This window comes from Carya illinoinensis, chromosome 3 (assembly GCF_018687715.1).
Source record: "Carya illinoinensis cultivar Pawnee chromosome 3, C.illinoinensisPawnee_v1, whole genome shotgun sequence".
Classification (NCBI taxonomy): domain Eukaryota; kingdom Viridiplantae; phylum Streptophyta; class Magnoliopsida; order Fagales; family Juglandaceae; genus Carya; species Carya illinoinensis.
Window position 1 is genome coordinate 10,807,610 of NC_056754.1, and position 21,253 is coordinate 10,828,862.

The 21,253-nt window shown below is 32.7% G+C and overlaps 1 protein-coding gene across 1 annotated transcript; it reads left to right on the forward strand.

Annotated features, from left to right (window-relative positions):
- The first annotated feature begins 11,426 nt into the window (after positions 1-11,426).
- LOC122303231 (WD repeat-containing protein RUP2-like) lies at positions 11,427-13,106 on the forward strand. Its single transcript, XM_043114897.1, has one exon. The coding sequence runs from the start codon at positions 11,508-11,510 to the stop codon at positions 12,714-12,716; it is 1,209 nt and encodes a 402-aa protein (XP_042970831.1). The 5' UTR covers positions 11,427-11,507; the 3' UTR covers positions 12,717-13,106.
- The last annotated feature ends 8,147 nt before the right edge of the window (positions 13,107-21,253 follow it).

A 21,253-nucleotide genomic window follows, 5' to 3' on the forward strand; every position in this document is an offset into this window, starting at 1 on the left:
TGAGATCTTGAATATGTTTGTTGAAGAATAACCCTTTGCTGAAGCTCCCTTTCGAAAGGTTGGAAAAGAAGTTGAAGTTGCAGTCGAAGAAGAACCCATTTGAAGTCATATGGACGTCCCCTTTATCTGATACCTCTTTTCGTGTGCCCCTTGCAATGATGAGACATCGTTCGCTTTGCATGTCTAACCACCTCTCACTTTCTCCTGACATTATCCCTCTTGCCTCCTGACACAGTATTCTTTCCTCTTGCCTTTCTACTTTTTCTCTTGTCTCCTAGTGGTGGTCTAGTGGGCTTAGCCTAGTCTTGGGACTGGATATTTTACCCCTTATACTAATAAATTCATCTTCCAGAAAAATAGGGAAGAGTTGGTTTACTAGCATAGCCAAGCGTATTTATTCATGTTCAGCTACTATGTGAGCCGTTTCTCAACTTGGATCATGTGAGAAGTGTCAGCGATTCTGCTTAATTGGTGTGAATTGTAATGTAATGTTGTTGTATCTTAGGCTTGCATTAAACTTAAAAGATAAAAAATTTGCTCTCTTACAAAGTTGTTGATTCGTGGCAGGTATAACATTGGTTACTGAGGAGGAAAGCAAGGGTCCTCAAACAATAATTTTGAGGTTAGTATATATGCATGCTTCTCTTCTCATTTATATTACAATTCAAGTATTACTTGTTATTCATTGTTTACTTGGGAACCAAGTTTTGACTATTGTATTAGGATTATGTTTTCTTGGAGGTTGCTATGTGAACCGTTTGCATGAATCATGCATACAATGTATCAAAAACTTCTACATTCACTAAAATTCCTTCAAGTCCTTCCACTGAAAAAGACTATGGTTCTTTGAAGATCCAAACATTGATAATCATAGGTACTTAATTCCAATCTGCAACATTCTTTCAAAGTCAATTTTGATATTGTAATCATTGAAATTTTTAAACCTTTATGCTAAACATATAAAAGTAGTGGTTTGTTTTTGTTTCTCTTTTATGCATTGCAGGTGGATTTGGTTCTTATCTTTTGGCATTGAACAAGAAGACATATGAGTTGGGGTCAACAAACAGAGGAACTCTCCAAAGAGTGTTAAGGAACCTGGACTTGGTTGCATGTATTTTATAATTTTTTTTATTTTGTAATATAATGTATAAATAAATAATAATAATGTAATATGTAGTAGATTACTTTGTGTTGCATGCATTTTACAAGATGAATATTGATTTTTTACATGCATTTAGTTAAAAAGGTAATTAGTTTGATTCTAACTTTATTTATTTTCGTATATAAATTTAGTTTTTCTTGACAAATATTTCATATAATATAGGTTTTTATTAAAAAAACAAAAATTGAGCTTTTAAACCTTAATTGAATATAGACTTTATATTATGGAAAAGTCTTTTTGCAGACAACTCGCGTACTAAGTCGCGCACCTACGCTGAGGTGGAAATTGAGTTTTAATAAAACGGTGCATATGAGTGGGCAGGGAGATGAAAAAATGGGGTTGGTAATTGAAATTGGGCGTTTTGCATTTTTGCCTTCTTCGTTGAAACTTGCAAGTGTAGAAGCCTGCAAAATACCATACCACACATTTAAAACATCAGTAAGATCTGTTTTGGAGATGGGACTTTGAGATATTTTCCCTTCAGTTTTTGCTCTCTCTTGCTCTTCAATTGAAGCATCATGGCCTTTCTTGCTGTGCATTTTCTTGTACTTGGATATGGCGTCGTCGAAAGCGCGCATGAGAGTGAAATCAACCCACAAGTCATCTTCTTTCTCCATGTTTGTTAATTTTTCTTCTCCAGGTGACTTGCAGAGGCGTGCCTTCGTCGAAAGCAAGTTCCAACCTGTTGAAGGACTTAAATACCCATATGATGAGAAAGAGCTTTATACAACATTGTTGAGAAAATATGTTTGGTTGCTGAGAAAGGGCTTCCTCAACCTCCACTGCTTGTCGCAATCTCTCCTCAGTTACTGTTCTTTTTCACAGCTTTTGCATTTTTAAGGTTTAAGTTGTTTGGTTGTTGAGAAAATACAATGGGAAACTGAAAGCTTGTCTTTCTCCATCGCGTGCAGAAGAGAACGGCCGAACGTTAAGAGAGAGAGAGAGTTGCGTTTGTTTTTTGAAAAAATCTAGTTGCAAGTATGATTGTGCACTAATACGTGCAATTGTGATTGGACAAAAAGTAGATTTTATTGAAAACAATGCTAATTTAAAATTTAAGTATGAAGAAAGCAGTATTGGTATGCAGATTAGTACGCAAATTTGCTTGAATCTAGCAAAACTCTTGCTTTTTTGATGTCTTTCTCTTCTATTCGTATTTTTTCTTTTTTTCTTTTTTCTTTTTTATTAAATTAGTATCTGACTATTGAAATAATCAGCATAAGAAAAATGGTATGCGGGTTGGGTAACTAGCACGTCTCTTATATTATAAATAAATCAATCAATCAGGTTGTACCCGGATTCACCCTAGTACCAACCCAGGTTTGGAACTCAAATTTCCAGCCAAGTGCCCCATCCAAAACTCGAGTGAACAGTCTTAATCGAAACTTGATGGACGTGGAAGAACCTTACAAGTTACAACAAAAAAGGCAAAAATAAATAAAATAAAAACCTTAAGAACAAATCAAGATAATTCATTCAAGAATGCGAACAAGTGCGTCTCATAAATAAAAAGATAAATTTATTATCGACTGCATTATTGGAGTTAAAAATGTGTGAATCTAGATTTTTTAAAGTTTTATTTTCCAAACTCATGAATTAGAATCAATTTAGGTGAAGTGTGAAACAATTCATTTGTAGTGGTCTTTTTATTATGAAAAACTCTATATGCAGCGAGTTTGCGCACACCCTTGCGCATGAAGAAGACCTAATGTAGCCACCTGGAAAATGATACAGAGTGTTTTGGGGAGCTCGAAAAATGGGATGCGTTTGGGCGGGAAAAATGGAGAGGCAAGAGAGGAGAAATTTTGTGCGTTGAAATCATCGAATGAAAACGGTGGCAAAGGAGTGCAAATGCACATATTTCTCTCCCCCACGGATACAATGATCCCATGCCTCTATAGATGTTTGCTTCTCTATCTCTTTGCATATCATGGTTAAGAAAAGAATGATCTTTTGTCAAAATCTCTCAAAATTGCTACTCCATCCATGTAAATATTACCGAGTATGTCCCGGCACAATGCACATGGAAAAGATTGCTCTTTGATGCTTCATATGGCCTTGAACTCAGCTTCCTATGCTCCTATACAACCAGCGTGTAACTTCAATTTTTCTTTGTATGTATGCCAAGTGTGTGATGTCTGCTGCTTGTACACAGCTCCTTGACAATACATTTCCTTGCATCATGTTAAAGATGCAAAGCTTCATGATGATTCGATTGATTTCAGAGTCTGTTGTGAAAAAATGATAGGATCGGATTCCTTTGATAGTTGCAGATACAAATATTGCTTTTTCTATAGGATATATATATACACACTCTTCTTTTCCGTTATTCTTCAGGACTATGTGCCATATACGTGTATATATTTCCTTTAATTGTAAGTAATTGGGAGTCCAATACCTTACTATATCAGGTAACATTACAGGAAGCAAAATTTTCTTAGGGTATATAGATCGGTTATCTCGTTTTGGTCATTGAGAAATTTATTAATTTTGTGCAGAAAATATAGCAAAGTTTCTATTCTCAACAAGATGATGGAATCGTGGAATTATTGATGATGACTCCCTGAACGATCATGTCACGGATAATTAACGCTTCAAATATAAAAAATAAGGTTTTGCTAGGTTACACATTTTAGATGGGATAATTTGTTAAAGGTTGGAAAAAAATTATGATAATATAATTTTTTAATATTAATTTTATTTAGAGATTTATAAAAATTTAATTGTTTATTATATTTTGTGTGAAAATTTAAAAAAATTAAAATTATATGAGATGAAATTGAATAATTTAGTTTTATATAATCAAACCAGAACTAAACCTTTAGAGAGAGAGAGAGAGAGAGAGAGAGAGCGCTCTTTCAATCGGACTAAGAATACCTTCAGTTCATCAACATATTACTAAAAGCAAGTAAGTTTCTATCAATAATTTCAAGTAGTTGCGTCTCTTTCAAACTACAATCAATTTTGTGAACAGGTAGAGTTAACAAATTCCTACAAGTCTTTAAAGAGGTAAAAGAAAATGGGTAGCGAAGGAGCGCATCGCAGCCGGCCTTCAAGATCTGAGTGAGAGACGTGCGCCGTGGAGGAACGAGGACCGTGATCATAAGATGGGGGTGCGAAAATCAGATCAAAGAACACGGAAATCGAACGGAACTATGCTGTTTTCTTCATCGTGTATTTCTTTCTCTAAAATAAAAAATAGATAACATCACATCAATAAAGTAGATAATTTCGCAATATGACCTGTATGCAGAAAGATCGTTTTTTCATGCATATGATCATGTCTTCCATGGAATATGGCACAATACACTATTACACGCTTTATTGTACGTAATATGTCCTTTCAACGATGCTATTTGACTGCACGTTTGCAGTGTTCCTTCTGTTTTACTTTGTTTTTACCTTGTCTTTTCAAACTCCACGTAACATGTTTTTCCCTTGCCTTTTCAGGAGGAGGAGGAGGAAGGGGCCTGAATAGAAAGAACTATGGCCCAATTTGCTAAAGTGATTCGTCCCTAACAAGGTTTTTTTTATATTTTTTTTAAAGGTTTATTTATCAGCCCATAATTTGACACATGATAGTCAAGGATGTGACTGTGACGCATGTCATGTTAACTTGTAAATTATATTTTAATTTTTATATATTACAGTAAATCTCACAACTTAGCAAATTTATAAGCAAGAATCAACGTAGACATCTTCCCTAATTACTTAATCAAATTAAATTGTCAAATATAATAAGAGATGGACACAACATTAAATGCTATTATATATATGATCTACGTTGCCTACAAATTATTCACAAACAATATTAAATATTGTAACCCCACATAATACATCTATCTTTCTTGACAATTAGATCCCCCGGTTCAATCAAATAATTGAATAGGTAAATCTACTCCATGAATATTGATTCTCTCTCTATCTATCTATAAATATATATATATATATATATATTCGTCTCAAAATAGATATAGATGTTGTGTTTTCCATTTTTTATCCTAACAAAAATGCATAGAACTTAAACCGACATTACTTGACCCAACTAAGTGCATTTTAGGAAGATCCCTGTTGTTGTTGTTGTTTTTTTTTATATATTTTTTGTAACAAATTTCTTTCAGCACATTTTTGTAAATGGGGATACATATCTATTTTAGAGTTAAAATACACTCTCATTTATTTATAATCTGAGTATTTCAAACTCTAAAATATAGAGTAAGCCAGAAACAATATATAAAGTTAGTCATACAATATTTATTAATCATTAAATATTATTTGAAAAATCCTCTTGCATATATTGCAGTATAATGGTATCCTATTTTATACCATCAATCTGCAAGAACAATACTATTACCGGCCTGATGCCTTCCTTTTTGAAAGAAACTTCTATATATCACTCATAAAATCAAACACTACATAGTTTATCTTTTTCCAGACTATTAACAATGAAGTCCGAGACTTTTTCAATCTACACTCTTTCATCATCTAAACTTGATGCTTCCTTTGCTAACTCATGAGCCATTGTGTTGTTTTCTCTATGAACAGATTGTATCTTCCGTTCACTTCTATTTTTCAACACCTTCTTGATGTCTTCAACTATATGGCCATAGTAAGTCATGACCTCATCTTCACTCATTACTGTCTTTATGATGATTTGTGCATCCCCTTCTAATATTGCCTTTCGGAAATTCAAATCCTTACAAAACTCCATGGCTTTCCATAGAGCACAGCACTCTGCTAATTCAAGTTGCTGGACATTACTTCTTTAAGCACATACTACTGCCAAGGCCTCTCCTTTCTCCCGTCCTCATCCTTTTATTATTGATATCTAGAGAAGCATCCCAATTCACTTTCAAAAATTCTGTTGTAGTCTTTTCCATTTTTGCTTATTTCTTTCATCCACTGCTGGTGGCTCTTCATTCTTTGAAATTTCCTATGCTTGCTTGAATTCTTCCAAGCCTTCCCAAGACAACTTGATTACTTTATATGGACTTTGTAGCATGTTCTCAAATACAAGCTCATTTCTTCTGTGCCACACTCTCCTCACTTGTACAGCAAACTCCTCCAACTATGACTTATTCAATTTTTCCATCAACTTTTCCCAAAGTATAAGGAAGTATCTTCAGCACATAACTTTGTCCCTCTACCCATATATCGTTAGCTGCTCGACATCTCCACAGAGCATGCATCATTGTCTCTACTTCTCTGAGACAAATTGGGTGGTTAGGATCTTCTACTATCTTCCTATGAAACAGGTTCTTTTTTGTTGTTAACAAGTTATTTCCAACCTTCCATAGAAAAACCTTCACCACTCCTAGCACCTCTAGATCTCATATGCTGCTCCATCTACTATCCATTGATGATTCTCCTAAGACAACTTTTTTCCTGACAGCTTTTTTCCTTTCCAGCTCTAGGAAATATGTACTCATTACTATGAATACCCCTTTTTTGGAAGGGCCCCATATAAGTTTATCCTTAATGCTGCATTTGCTCAATGACATACTACAAATCTAATCTGTCTCTTCTTTAGCAAAAATGGATTTTACTAGTTCTTCATTCCACTCTCCTTTTTGCTTTATTATTAGCTCACCTACATTTGAATCTGCACTAAGTATTAAAATTGGTGACTGGATAGTGTAAGAAGATGTTGTAGATAACCATTTATAGCCACATATCTAAATTTTACTCCCATTCCCCACTCTCCATCTCCGACCCTCCTTTAACAATTCACAAGTTGTCCATATACTTCTCCAACTCAGAAAGGGTTTATGACCCAATTTTGCCTCTAACAGAGTTGAGCTTATGAAATACTTCTCTTTAAATATCACTGTAGCCAATGAATTTGGATTTTGAATGAATCTCCACCATTGTTTTGCTAGTAGAGCAACTTTCCAAATCCTTGAAGCCCATTCCTCCCTTCCCCTTCTACAAATCCATCTTGTTCCAACTCCTCTAGTGCACTTCACCCTTTTTCTAGTGATTTTCCCACTAGAATTTTGAGAACATAACATTAATGTTATTATACAATTTTGTTGGGAGCCTAAAAGCACTCATAGTCTATGTTGGAATAGCCTAAAGCACTGCTTTTATCATCACCTCTTTCCCTGCTTGAGAGAGAAAATTGTTCTTCCAATTGTCTATTTTCTACCATACCCTCTTTTTTATTCCTCTAAATGTATTTTGATCTTCCTACTATAGCAAAAAGACATGGATACCTTTCATAACTTTCACACACTAATGCATTTCCCAGTTTCAGAATTCTCTTTCTATTTTCTGCATGTGTATTGCTATTAAAAAAGATAGAAGTCTTGTCTTTATTAAGAAATTGTCCTGAGGCTTTCTCATACCTTTTTAGCACCTCTTGCAACGTGTTCAACTCCTCCACCTTTGATCTTTTAAATTAAATGCAATCATCCGTAAATAGGAGATGGTTAGTACTAGTCTCCCTCCCCCCCTCCTTACCACTTGAATTCCTCTAGTATTACTCTTCTGCTCATACTTGTTGAGAAAATGACTAAACCCTTCAACATATAATATGAATAGATAAGGTGACAAAGGATCTCCCTGTTTTAGACCCCTCGTGGGGAAAAACTTTACTCCTGATTTACCATTAATGAGAACTGAGTAAGACATTGAAGTTGCATAGCTCATAATTGGATTATCCATCTATCACAAAACCCTATCCTTTTCATCACTGCTTCCAAGTATATTCCACTCAATTTGATCATATGCCTTTGACGTATCAAATTTTATGGCCATACTCCAAGTTTTATCTATCTTCCGGGTTCTCATAGAATGCAACACTTTATAAGTCACCATGATGTTATCAGTAATCAGTTTTAGGTAAGAAGACACTTTGTGTAGAAGAGATGATTGCTGAAAGCACCTTCTTGAATTTGTTAGCAATTGTTTTTGACATTATCTTATACAATACATTACATATACTTATGGGTCTATACTCACTAACATGCTCAAGACATTTGACTTGGGGAATGAGAGCAAGATATGTATGATTTATTAAGGGATGCACAATATTACCATTTAGTAAGGATAAGACAACTTGACACACCTCATCCGTAATAATACTCCACTGGTTTTGATAGAAGCATGCCCTAAAACCATATAGACTTGGAGACTTCAGAGGAGCCATTTGCTTTATCGCCTCTTCTACCTCTAGTCTTGTGAAACTCTTTGAGATGCTTTTATTCATTTCTGCTGTGACTCGTGGCTCCACATTCTTTAAGCATTCCTCAATGTCTTCTCGGGTTGGTTACATTGTAGTAAATAAACTCTCATAGTAAGTACTAAAGACCCTTTTAATGTCCACAATATTATTGAGAATTCTGTTCTAATCATTAGAAACTTCCATTATGACATTTTTCTTTCTTCTTTGATTAGCACAATCATGGAAATATTTCTTGTTCCTATCTTCAAGCTTGTACCAATTTCTCTTTATCCTTTGTCTCCATTTCATTTCTTCTTTTTCAAGAAGAGAACTTAGCTCTTCTTGCACCCTCCTTATTTCTTCTGTGTTGGGCTTGCCTTTAACAATTTACAATTGTTTAAGAGTTATTGTTTTTTCCTTAATATCTTTCCCCCTCTCCCTACTTATCTGTCTAAGAATTTGAAGCCTCTTTGTTTCTATGAGTAAGTCTTGCACAGACCTTTTTGGTTCCATCTCCATTGTTTCCTTCTTCCAAGCCTTCTTTAACACAATGTCATATCCCTCTTCATGGGCCCAACTTGCTTTATATTTGAATCTTTTTTTCCCTTTCCATCCTCTATGTCTCCCCTGACTTACATGAATCAGCAATGGTTTGTGGTCAAAGCTTCTAGCAGCCAGTACCTCTACCCAAATCTCATTGTATACTTCGAACCAATTTGGATTTGCGACTACCTTGCCTAACCTTTATTTAGTGAATATCTCATCCCCATGCCTATTGCTTCATGTATACTTATCCCCCTTGTATACTAGGTCATGCGAATTCCCTTTCTCAAGAGTATCTGTGAACATAGCCATTTGACTTTCGAGCCTTGGTATTCTCCCTTCTTTCTCATCATTTGTTAGGATCTCATTGAAATCCCCTACAATACATCATCCCTAATAATTCATGGGTTTTAGGGAAGATAAAAGCTTCCATACCTCTTTTCTTCTTGTTGTTTCAAGCTACCCATAGAATCCAATAAACTGCCAGCATAACTTTAGTTCCTCATCAGTTACCCAAGCACTGATATGCCTTTGAGAATAATTCACCATTTCCATTCTCACCATATTGTTCCAGAGTAGAACCAAACCTTGTCCTTTGCCTGTTGATTCAAATATAAAACATCCATCACAATTCAACATTCTCTTCAAGCTGTCATACCTCCCAGCTTTAAGTTTGGCTCCATAATGAATACTAAGGCCAAGTTTGGATAGTAGACTGAGTTGAGATAAAAATTTAAAATATTATTTTTTAATATTATTATTATTTTAAAATTTAAAAAAGTTGAATTGCGATTTGAAAAAATTGAATTGTTTATTATATTTTGTGTTAAAAGTTTGGAAAGTTGAAATGATTAGATGAGATGAGTTAAATTAAGTTAGGTAGGCTTAGTAACCAAACGCTGTCTAGATATTTGGATTTCTTGTCCTTTGCTATATTGCAAAGGTTTTGAAGTTTACAATAATCATACACCTTTAATTGGTTAACAAGGAGTTTACATTTATTACATTAAAATTATTTTATAAAATTATTTTTTATAAAATTATTTTTACATCATTTTTTTATTAATTTTTTATTGAATAAGGCTAGATAAAATCATAAACTGCACAAATGCGGTATAATATTTTTAAAAAATAGACTTTATTATTAAAAAATTAATTTTTTATATATAAATCACATATTTATTTATTTATTTATTAAAAAATTATGTATTTTCTACGTTTCACAATTACAAATACTATTTCCTTTTTTTATTACATACCCAAATCGTTATTCGAAGATAAAAGCGACAACTCCCGGCCGTACCTGGCCTTTGTCCTCGATAGAAGTAAAAGATAGCAATGCCACGTCTTTCATTTTCTAGTTGGCTAAGAAAATGAAAAAATAAAAATAAAACGCAATAGCTCAATCAGAGAAGTTTGGAAAAAAAAAAAGAAAAAAAAAAGAAAAAAAAAACAGTGCACTTCATAAATACGGAAACTTGTGGTTTAAGAGCGCTCATAAAATATATATATATATATATATATAGAGCATTAATATACGAAGAATTTTGTATGTATATGATTAGGTGGTGTTTAAAGGTAGGAGGAGAGAAAAGTTGAGGGGACAAAAGGCTTGGCTGAGACCACGTAAGACAAAGAGGACAAGAGCTTGTATCCACACCATTCCTTACATAAAATGAGGCACAAAAGCAACCAGCACTACGGTTTTTTCTCCTTCACCACTTTGGCTATACATCCATATGCATTTAATACAACCCCATCCTATAAAGTACAAAAACTTACATAGAGTATACCACGAATTATTATTATTATTAATTTACGGGTCCACTAGAGTAGTGAAATATCATAAATCAATACCCCATTTTCCTTTGGAAAGTAGATGCACACAAAATTAAATGAAATTACATCCTAAATTGGAAAAAAAATAAAATTAAATACACTGTTTCAAGTGAAATATCCATGTCTGGATCTTATTTTTCGTGGTACTTTCAGAGTCTACGTCAGACACATAGTACATATATATATATATATATGGATGCACCAGTACCTATCTATCTGTAAACCAATCCGAATTACTTTCAATATCATCACCCAGCGGCCATGCGATAGTACGTATTATTTTCAATATTTACAAAATTAATCGACTTATTATTAATACAAGCCATTAATTAATTAACTTGCATCTAGCCATTATTATTAATAGATCATCTTAATGTTATGGACATTATATCATATATATATATGGCCAATATTTTTAGTTATTTAATTAAACTTTCCTCTTGCGGAAAGAAAGCAAAAATGAAATTAAGAAGAAAAAGCCAAAAAAAAAATGTAATGTCATTATAGATATATACGTACGGACTGTCAGTTTAATTCGTAGTTTCAGATTATATATAGTATTATTGTATTTGATTTGAGCTTAATTGCTAGTAGAAAAAAAATAACTAACCTACTATTCGTGTTTGGCTTTAATTTATAAGCCATATATATTTATAAAATATATATATATATATATATATGTGTGTGTGTGTATATATATATATGCGGTGGCTAGAATTGATAGAAGAGAGCGCTTTCATTGGTCCAAATGCCCCCAAAACCTTCAATAACATCTCCACCACTCCATATGAATGGGCAATGAAAAACTTCTCCACAAAATTCCAGCCGCGGGATCGAGAAGAGAAAACGTCCCAAGAAAGAAAATTAGGAGAAGAAAAAGAAAGCATAAAGGACGATAGAGAAGAAGAGGAGGAAGAAGAAGAAGAAGAAGAAGATGAAGAAACAAGAGCTATATGTGAATGGGAATTCAATCTCTCCACTACTGTCTCTTCTAGCACAGCCGGAGCCGTGTCGGACACTCTCGGAGTGATCGAGTTTGACCCGTCTGATAGCTTTGTAGCCACCGGTGGTATCGCGAGAAAGATCAGAATTTACAGTTTACGGTCTTTGCTACCACAAGGTGAGCGTAGTAATACCGCTTCCACTTTGTTAGACCATGCCAGTGCATGTGAGTTCTACATCTGCACCCCAGCCAAGCTTAGCAGCATGAGGTGGAAACCCGGTTCCGGCGGACGAGTTTTGGGGTCAGGAGACTATGATGGGGTGGTCATGGAGTATGACCTCGAGAGAAGAATACCCATTTTTGAGCGGGATGAGCATGGCGGCCGCCGAGTCTGGAGCGTGGACTATTCGCATTGTGATCCTGTTCTAGGGGCATCGGGGTCGGACGACGGAACCATGCAGATGTGGGATCCACGATGCGAAGGTGGGAAATGCGTGGGTACGGTGCAGCCCAGCGTGGGGCGTAGTCCCGTCTGCTGTGTTGAATTCAATCCGGTTATTGGGGCATCAATCGCCGTCGGATGTGCGGACCGGAAGGCTTACGGGTACGACATCCGAAGAATGGTGGATCCGGTTGTGGTGTTTGACGGGCACAGTAAAACCGTAACTTACGTTCGATTTCTGGATGCCCAAATGATCGTCTCAGCCGGGACGGATGGGTGTTTGAAGCTGTGGAATATCAACGACCCCCGTGTGATTCGCACGTACAAGGGACACGTGAACAACCGGAACTTTGTCGGGTTATCAGTGTGGAGGAATGGCGGGTTACTCGGTTGCGGATCGGAGAACAACCAGGTTTTTGTGTACGATTTGAGGTGGGGCGAGCCTATATGGGTGCATGGGTTCGAGCCGGTAAGTAGAGCCGGGCGCGAGTATGGATTCGTTAGTAGCGTGTGTTGGAGGCAGGTTGGGGACGAAAGCTGCACACTCGTGGCAGGGGGATCAGATGGAGCTCTGCAGGTATTTTGTGGGCAAAAGGAAGCCAGTTTTAAGTCTGTCCCATAAATGATACATACGCATTCATATATCTTTATTATAGTAGCAAGAGAAAAGAAAAAGAAATACAGAAGCCATGCACTTTGCCTAGCTAGCTGCTATCTGAACTGCTAACAAAACCTGCATGGTGCATTTTCTTTAAGTCCCATGTTTTATATTTTAGGAGAGATTTGGTGAGTTTCATTTGTTCTGACTCTCTTAACATTTTTGCAAGGCAATGATCTTCTTCACATTTGGTTGTACTGTGGCCTGCAGTAAGCTGATCCTTTTTCCTTTTTTTTTTTTTTTCTGGGCAACCTGATGTAGGCTAATTGAATGCCTTTATTATTTGCACACGTGGCCTTGTTTGTATTTTGTTTTGCTATTTGAGATAAATGTTCATCGATCAAATGGACTTTATGCTTGGAGTTGGGACAACATGAAGAAAACAGTCTTTTTGTATGCTTCATATCAACATGCAGGCAGAAGTTGTTGGCACGCCCTTTTGCACGATGAAAAAGAGTATCAGTCTCTCTTTAATAACTTGGTCTCGTTTGTTTTCATAGAAATAATACGAGTTAAAATGAAAGTTGAATAAAATATTATTTTAATATTATTTTTGTATCGAAATTTAAAAAAGTTGAATTATTTATTTTATTTTATATAGAATTTTGAAAAAATTGTAATGATTAGATAAGATAAGATAAAAAATTTAATAAAAATAAATGCGGCCTAATGACCTAATTGGAAATACAATCAAATAACTATTGGAGGCCGGATTAATTTAAGTGCAATGCAGATTGATGATCTTCTTTCCTTTGAGAAATTATGAGCTTATTTAAGACAAATCAAACTTGCCTGCCTGTTACATTTGTGTTTTGAATTATTATTAAATTTTATTAAGTACAAATAAAATCACGTATTAATCTACTTATTAATACTGATTATTTTATATTTAAAATTTAAATTAATATTATTTTAATAAAATTTATTTTTTTAACTAATTACATTAAATTAGTTAGAGTGTGTTTGTAGGTACGTAGCAAGCATAACTTCTTTTTTTCCCCTCATGGTATACATATTTTTCAATTTTTAGAAAATGGCCCAACCAATCCAGAAGGAAGTAGCAGAGGAGGCCTGGGGGTTCTGACCACCAATCTCATATTAAAGTGGATCTTCAATTAGACTACAATAAATTTGAGTAATTTTCAGGTCTTGCAACTTTTTTATTGTCCCTTCTGTTTAGGATTTCAAAACTTGTACATTTCCTTTCCTTGATCTCTGCAAACGTTACGGATTTTTTTGTTTTATTTTATTGCAATCGACTCAGGTTAGGTGGGGGATATAATTATAATTATCACTTCAACCCATTTTATTATTATAATTTTTTAATATTTTAATATAAAATATAATAAATAATTTAATTTTTTAAAATTTTAAAATAATAATAATATTCTAATAATATTATATTCAACTCTCAACTAAAATCTCTTTAACAGACTAAATTCTATAAGTACGAGAGCTTAGTATCCACTCATCTCCCTAGATAGTGACTTGTTAATCATTCCCAATCTTCCAAATAGACCTTCCTTTAATAATTATAAGTCACTTATGATACTCCTCCAGATATAAAAATGTCTATACTTCAGTTTAACCTTTAAGAGGGTTCCTTTTGAAAAATACCTTTGTTTGAGAATCTGAGCAGTGAGGAAATTTGGGTTTTGAATAGGGGTGAGCATCGGCCGGTTCGGACCGGCAAAACCGACCGGACCGGCACTGTTTGGACCGGACCGGACCAGACCGAATTCGGTCTGGTCCGGTCCGGTCCCATTTTTAAGAGACTGAAAAGATTCAGTCCGGTCCCGGTCTGGGAGTTTTTCACACCGGACCGGACCGGACCGGACCGAATAGAAATAAAAAATAAATAAATATTATTTATATATATTATTTATATAATAGTTGTATATAATTAAATTATTAATTATATAATTATATATGGTATAAAAAAATATTAATAGTCTAATATAGACTATAGTTATACTAATATAGTTATACTAAATCACTATAACTAATACTTCAACAATAGCTATAGTGACCTATACTAATAGTCTACTATTAATACTAATATACTATTATATAATTTATATAGTTATACTAATCACTATAATTAATACTATGTATAGCTATATAGTATATTTATCACTTTAATTAATATAATTTAAATATCACTATACTTATATTTAATGAATATATAAAAATCATTATAGTTAATACTTATATAGTTATACTAAAGCATTGATTTACCATAACTAATATTACTAATATATAGCTATATTAATGGTCTAATACTATTATAATTTGGGTAGTTATACTAATCATAATAAGTTAATAACTAAATCACTAGAAATATAACTATATATATTTAGTATGAATGTATTATTATATTATTTAATATATAACTATAATATATAGTACTAGTATATATTAATATATTATAAGAGTTATAGTATAAATATAATATATAAATTATAATATACTAAATCACCATAATAGTAACTAATACTAATATATAGTTATACTAATAGTCTACTATTATATAATTATACTAATCACTATAATTAAAACTAATATATAGCTATACAATATACTTATATAGTTGTACTAATACTATTAGTCTATTATATACTCTAAAACTCAATTCTAATATAGGCTATATAGTTATAACTAAAACTAATATTTATATTAATACTAATGATGTAGAATATAGTTATACTAACTAATTGATTCAACATAACTAATATTACTAATATAATATAGCCAAATTGAATTATTAATAGTCTAATACTAATACAATTATATAGTTATACTAATCATAAATTCATAATAACTAAATCATTATAAGTCTATAACTATATATATTTAGTATCAATGTATTACTATATTCTTTAATGTATAACTATTAACTATAATATATAGTACTAGTATAACCGATCAAAAATATATATATATATATATATATAATACTAGTATATATATTAATGTATTAACATATTATAAAAGTTATAGAATAAATTATAATATATCATATATTTGTAAATTTATAATAGTATTAGTATAGTTAGCTTAATATATAATATGTTAGTATTAAATCACTATAACTACATAGAGTATTAGTAATAATAGTATTACTATTATTTAATATAGTATTACATATAGTATTACTATCATTACATATAGTTATTAGTTATAGTATTAGTACTAGTATAGTTATTAATACTAGTATAGTTATTAATACTAGTATAGTTATTAGTACTAATAGACTAATAGTATTAGTTATTAGTATTACATATAGTTACATATATAGTTATCACTATTACTATTATTATATATAGTTATTAGTTATAGTATAGTTATTATTACATATATTTATTAGTTATAGTATTATTACTAATAGACTAATAGTATTAGCATATTACTAATATATATATAATAGTATACTATATGTATATATATTAAATATATTACAATATAATTACATAAATATTAAAAAAATGTCATTAAATATTAGCATATTACATAAATATATAGTTATCACTATTACTATTATTACATATAGTTATTAGTTATAGTATAGTTATTATTACATATATTTATTAGTTATAGTATTATTACTAATAGACTAATAGTATTAGCATATTACTAATATATATATAATACTATATGTATATATATTAAATATAATTACATAAATATTAAAAAAAATGTCATTAGATAAAAAAAAAAAAAAAAAAAAGTCAACCTTGGACTGAATGGACCGACCGGACCGGACTGGACCGAATAGGACCGGACCGAACTGGTCCTGATGGAGTTCGGTCCGGTCCAGGGTGGGAAAACCCTGGACCAAATAGGTCCGGTCCGGTCCACAAAACCTCCCCGGACCGGACCGAACTCACCCCTAGTTTTGAAGCATGCGCCAACTTAGCTAGCAAGCATGGCAAGGATAAAGCTCCTAAAATATTTGAATCCCAATCCACCTTTATCCTTTGTTTGACTCAACTCATCCCACTTAATCCATTATATTTTTGAATGATCTTCATTATAGCCCCACCAAAACTTATTCAATAGTTTATTGAGTCTCTGAGAGATAGAGAGAGGAATGAGGAAAATGCCCATAGTGTCCTTGCTTGGAGGACAGCTTTTAGGAGAACTTCTTTCCTTGTAGCTGTGAGGCACTTAATTTTGGCTAGTTGATGATCTGAGTCCAAGTTTTGTCAATGAGGGAGTAAAAAGCAGGAGTTTTAGCCCTACCCATCACAATAGATAACCCCAAAGATTTCTCAAAAGATCTTAAGGATCTAATCCCAGAAATCCTCAAAATAGTTCTCTAAACATTAGTGGGAGCATTCTTGCTAAAGAAGATAAAAGTATTTTCTTTGTTGAGCACCTAACCAGAAGCTTTCTCATAGATCTCCAATATAGGTAAGATCCTATTCCATTCCAAAGAATTAACTTGGCAGAATAGGAGGCTGTCACCTGCATACACAAAAAAAAAAAAAGATGATTAATTCAACATGGGCTAGCACCAATTGGTACATTGGAGATGCTTCCTCTTGCTTTAGTAGACAAGTTAGTGCTTCAACATATGTAATAAACCTATAAGGGAAAAGAGGATCTTCTTGTCTATCACCTCTGGTTGGTATGAAAGATGATCTTGCCTCTTCATTTAATAAGATGGAATAAGAAATAGAAGTAATGTACTTCATAACTAGAGAAATCCACATGTTATCAAATCTCAATCTCTCCATAACTGATCTGAGAAAATTCCACTCCACTCGATCATAAACTTTACTCATGTCGAGCTTGAGTGTCATATAACTAGTTTGCCCTGCATCTGAGAGTTCATTGAGTGAAGAGTTTCATAAGCTACGTAAGCTATAAGAATATTGTCTGTGATGAGTCTTTCTGGGATAAAAGCACTTTGATTCATAAAAATTATGTCAGGAAGAACAAGTTTAAGTCTATTTGCTAGCATCTTAGCAACAATCTTATAGCTTACATTACACAAATTGATTGGCCTGAAATCAAACACTCTTTTATATTTCTTCACTTTGGTGATAAGTGTAATAAAAGTATCATTGACACTTAAAGAGCCTCCCTAGTTAAGAATGTTAAGGGCAAACTTACAAGTCTCCCGGTCAATTCTATCCCAATTACTTGGTAGAAATAAGCTAGAAAACCATCAAGGCCTAGGGATGCAAGAGAGTTCATCTGGAAAACATCTTTGACTTCCTTTTCTGTGAATATGAGGAGTAATCTGGTATTCATATTTGTAGTGACTTTAGGTTCCATACCATGGAGGCAATCATGGAAATCAGATGGATCAGAAGATGAGAATAGATGAGAGTAAAACTCAAAGAAGACACCAACTATTTGATCCACATAAAAAACCATATAGTCGTATTGATCAGTAATATGAGAGATAGTGTTTGTTTTCCTCTTATGGTTAGCATGCATGTGATAGAATCGAGTATTTCTATCACCATGTTGCAATCGATGCTGTTTAGCACGTTGCTTCCACTTTAATTCCTCCTCAACCAAAGTTTATTCTACTTCTCTTTGGAGTTGTTGAATAGTGTTGACATGGTCTCTAGTTCCAACTCATTGGAGGATTGCAATTCTATCCATTTTCTTCCTTATGTATTATGAACCCTCCATGTTCTTCCCTGAGATCCACTTCTTCAGAGCCGTAAAGTAGCTAGTTGAAAAGCTTATTTTTTATAATGGAACCTGCGTCGTCCTTACCAGTGGTTTTAGACCAAGTTGTTTGAATAGTATTAAAACAATAAGATTTTAGAGCCGAGGCTACTTCATATCTAGAAATGGACTATATCTTGTTACACTCCATATGGGTACTGGCCAATTGAATGTTGAGAGGGAATGATTAGATTTTAGAGTATGTAACACGTGACATATAGCATTAGAGAACATGTTCTTCTAATTTGGATTTGCTAAAGCTCTACCAATCATCTCCTTTATAAAGCCCTTGTCTCGCTTGTTATTAGACCATGTGAACTTCTGGTCTTTAGTAGTTATAGAGACGAGAGAGTAGGTATCAATAGCATCTCAAAAAGCCTATATTTGCTTGTAGGGTCTGGCCGCAACCCCCACCTTCTCACTTTACTTATTGATTTAATTGAAATAAACCATACAGATTTATGGTGGAGGAGAGGTAGGCTACAAGGCCTTGAGAGGATTCCAACTTCAATTCCTTTGTGAAGTGATTGGGTGGCTATAAAAGCTAGTAAACATCAAGGAGAGTCACCATCATTTTCTTTGATCATGACACTGATATGCTATCGTGAAAAGTTAAGAAACTGTATATCAAAACAAAGCGTAGCCAACCCGAAACTATAATTACATTGATTGTCCGGCAAGTCTTAAAAGGGCCTATAAGTCAATACTTAAAAGAAAAAATCACCTTAAATAGATTAACATATCAACTACGTACTATTATTAAAAATGATAAAATTTAAAATCAAAATATAATATTTCTCATTTTTATACGTGTGTGGCTACGTATATACATTTAATGTGATTTTGACAGGAAATTGGGACTGTTTGGTCATGGGTGTTCAATTTTCACGATGGTGGGCGGGCGGCAACGGGTGTTTGTGGTCTCCATGTCTAGATGTGTTTCGGACATCAATGAGAGTTGTTTTTTTGGTTGATTAATGTTATTCACTATTGATTGATAAATAATAAATAAGAAATAATTATTCAATAATTAACATCACATAAATCTTCATAGATACATAAAACGAAAATAATTTAAAGAATGACATATAACATTATTTTTTCACTTTATGTAGATCTCTTGCAATTTTTCTATCGAATATTTGTTATAAAAAAAATGTTTTAGTTATAAAGATATTTTACAAAATTAAATTAATAAATTTACGTAACTTGATGTGGTACGTTAAATTATAAATTTATTTTTTATTATAAATTAGATCTAACGTATAATACATATGAAATCATCTCATTTTATGATATATATTTGAATCTCTAACACTTCTTTTTTGTTATAATAATATAAGAGCATTCTTAATGAGTTATATAAAATAAATGTTTTATTCTAAAAGAGTAAATATTTGTCCAAAATGAATGTCCAATGGATTACGTATCCCATATGTATTTTCCATTTATCTACGGTAAACTCACTACATACACTCAAAAATTCATTAAGAATATTCTCATAATATAATCATATTTTTTCATCTTTTGAATTTATTTATAGATTTTGTTTGCCTGTTATATATTTATTTTGTGTATAGAATGAAATCATATCACATTAAATATGGGAAGGTATTATAAACATTAAAAAAAAAAAAAAGAGATATTGCAAACTCATCAATAGTTAAAAGAAATATTTGAAATGAATAAAAGTATTACAAAAATAATATCTCAATGATATAAAAAATGGATAAATTGATACGTAGCATATTGTAAAAAAAAAGTAGATTTATAATAATAATATCATAAATCGTTCTCCTATGTACAGTATTTTAAAGAATTAATTTTTTAAAAGAGAAATGCTTTTTGTACTTAAAAAGAAAACGTATAAGAAACATACAACTAAAACCCCACACGTGATGGTAGACAAAAGAAGAAAAGTTTTCTTAGGTACAAGTAATTTCGTGGTCAATTTGTAACCTGATAATTTTTTTTATTTAAGAAAATATAAAAATATTTTTTGAGATAAGAAGAAAATCTCTTATTTCATAAAAATGATTTTCGTTTTCAATTCACATTATTTTATTAAACATATACCTTATTAATATATACCAATATCAGTACGTGAATTAGAACAAAAATTTAGTTGTATCTAGCAAAATTCATCTAGCCTATCGCTCCAACCAATGTGCCTCTTCAACCAGTGTGCCTCCAACCCCATTCAACCAAGATGGCTCTACAAAGTCATAACAAAAATAGTTTCCATACCCCATTCAACCATTTTACCATCACAAATTGACCCATGGATAAAAATTAAACCCATTAAACCATTTACAATCACATTCAACCATTATCAAAACACCTACAATGACACTCATCAATCATCAAATTTCTCAAATTTATCAATTCCAAATTTCTCAGCTACAATGGCACGGTTGGATGGCAGCATCAATTCTCTAGTTGGAAAGCAGGTCTATGAACTTCTAATGTTCTTTGCATTATGAAAGTTCAATGTATATACCTGTAGCAACCAAGGGAAAAATAAAAACTCATAACATGTATACAAGAGGGACAACATACGAAGCATTGGCTATTTTTAGGTGGTGTGAAAGAAATAATCTACTCACAGCAATTAAGCAACCCCACCAGTTATTGCAGTAAATAAAATATTTGCTCTATCTTCCTTTCTTGGCTTTCGTATCTATATTCAATTTATATCCATTTGGCCAGAAATATAGATAAATTTTAGAAATAAGGATTTGGATTTGAGCCTTTAAGAATCCAAATATCACGTTTGCATGGGACATAAGCTAAAAATTAGATTTGAATTAGGA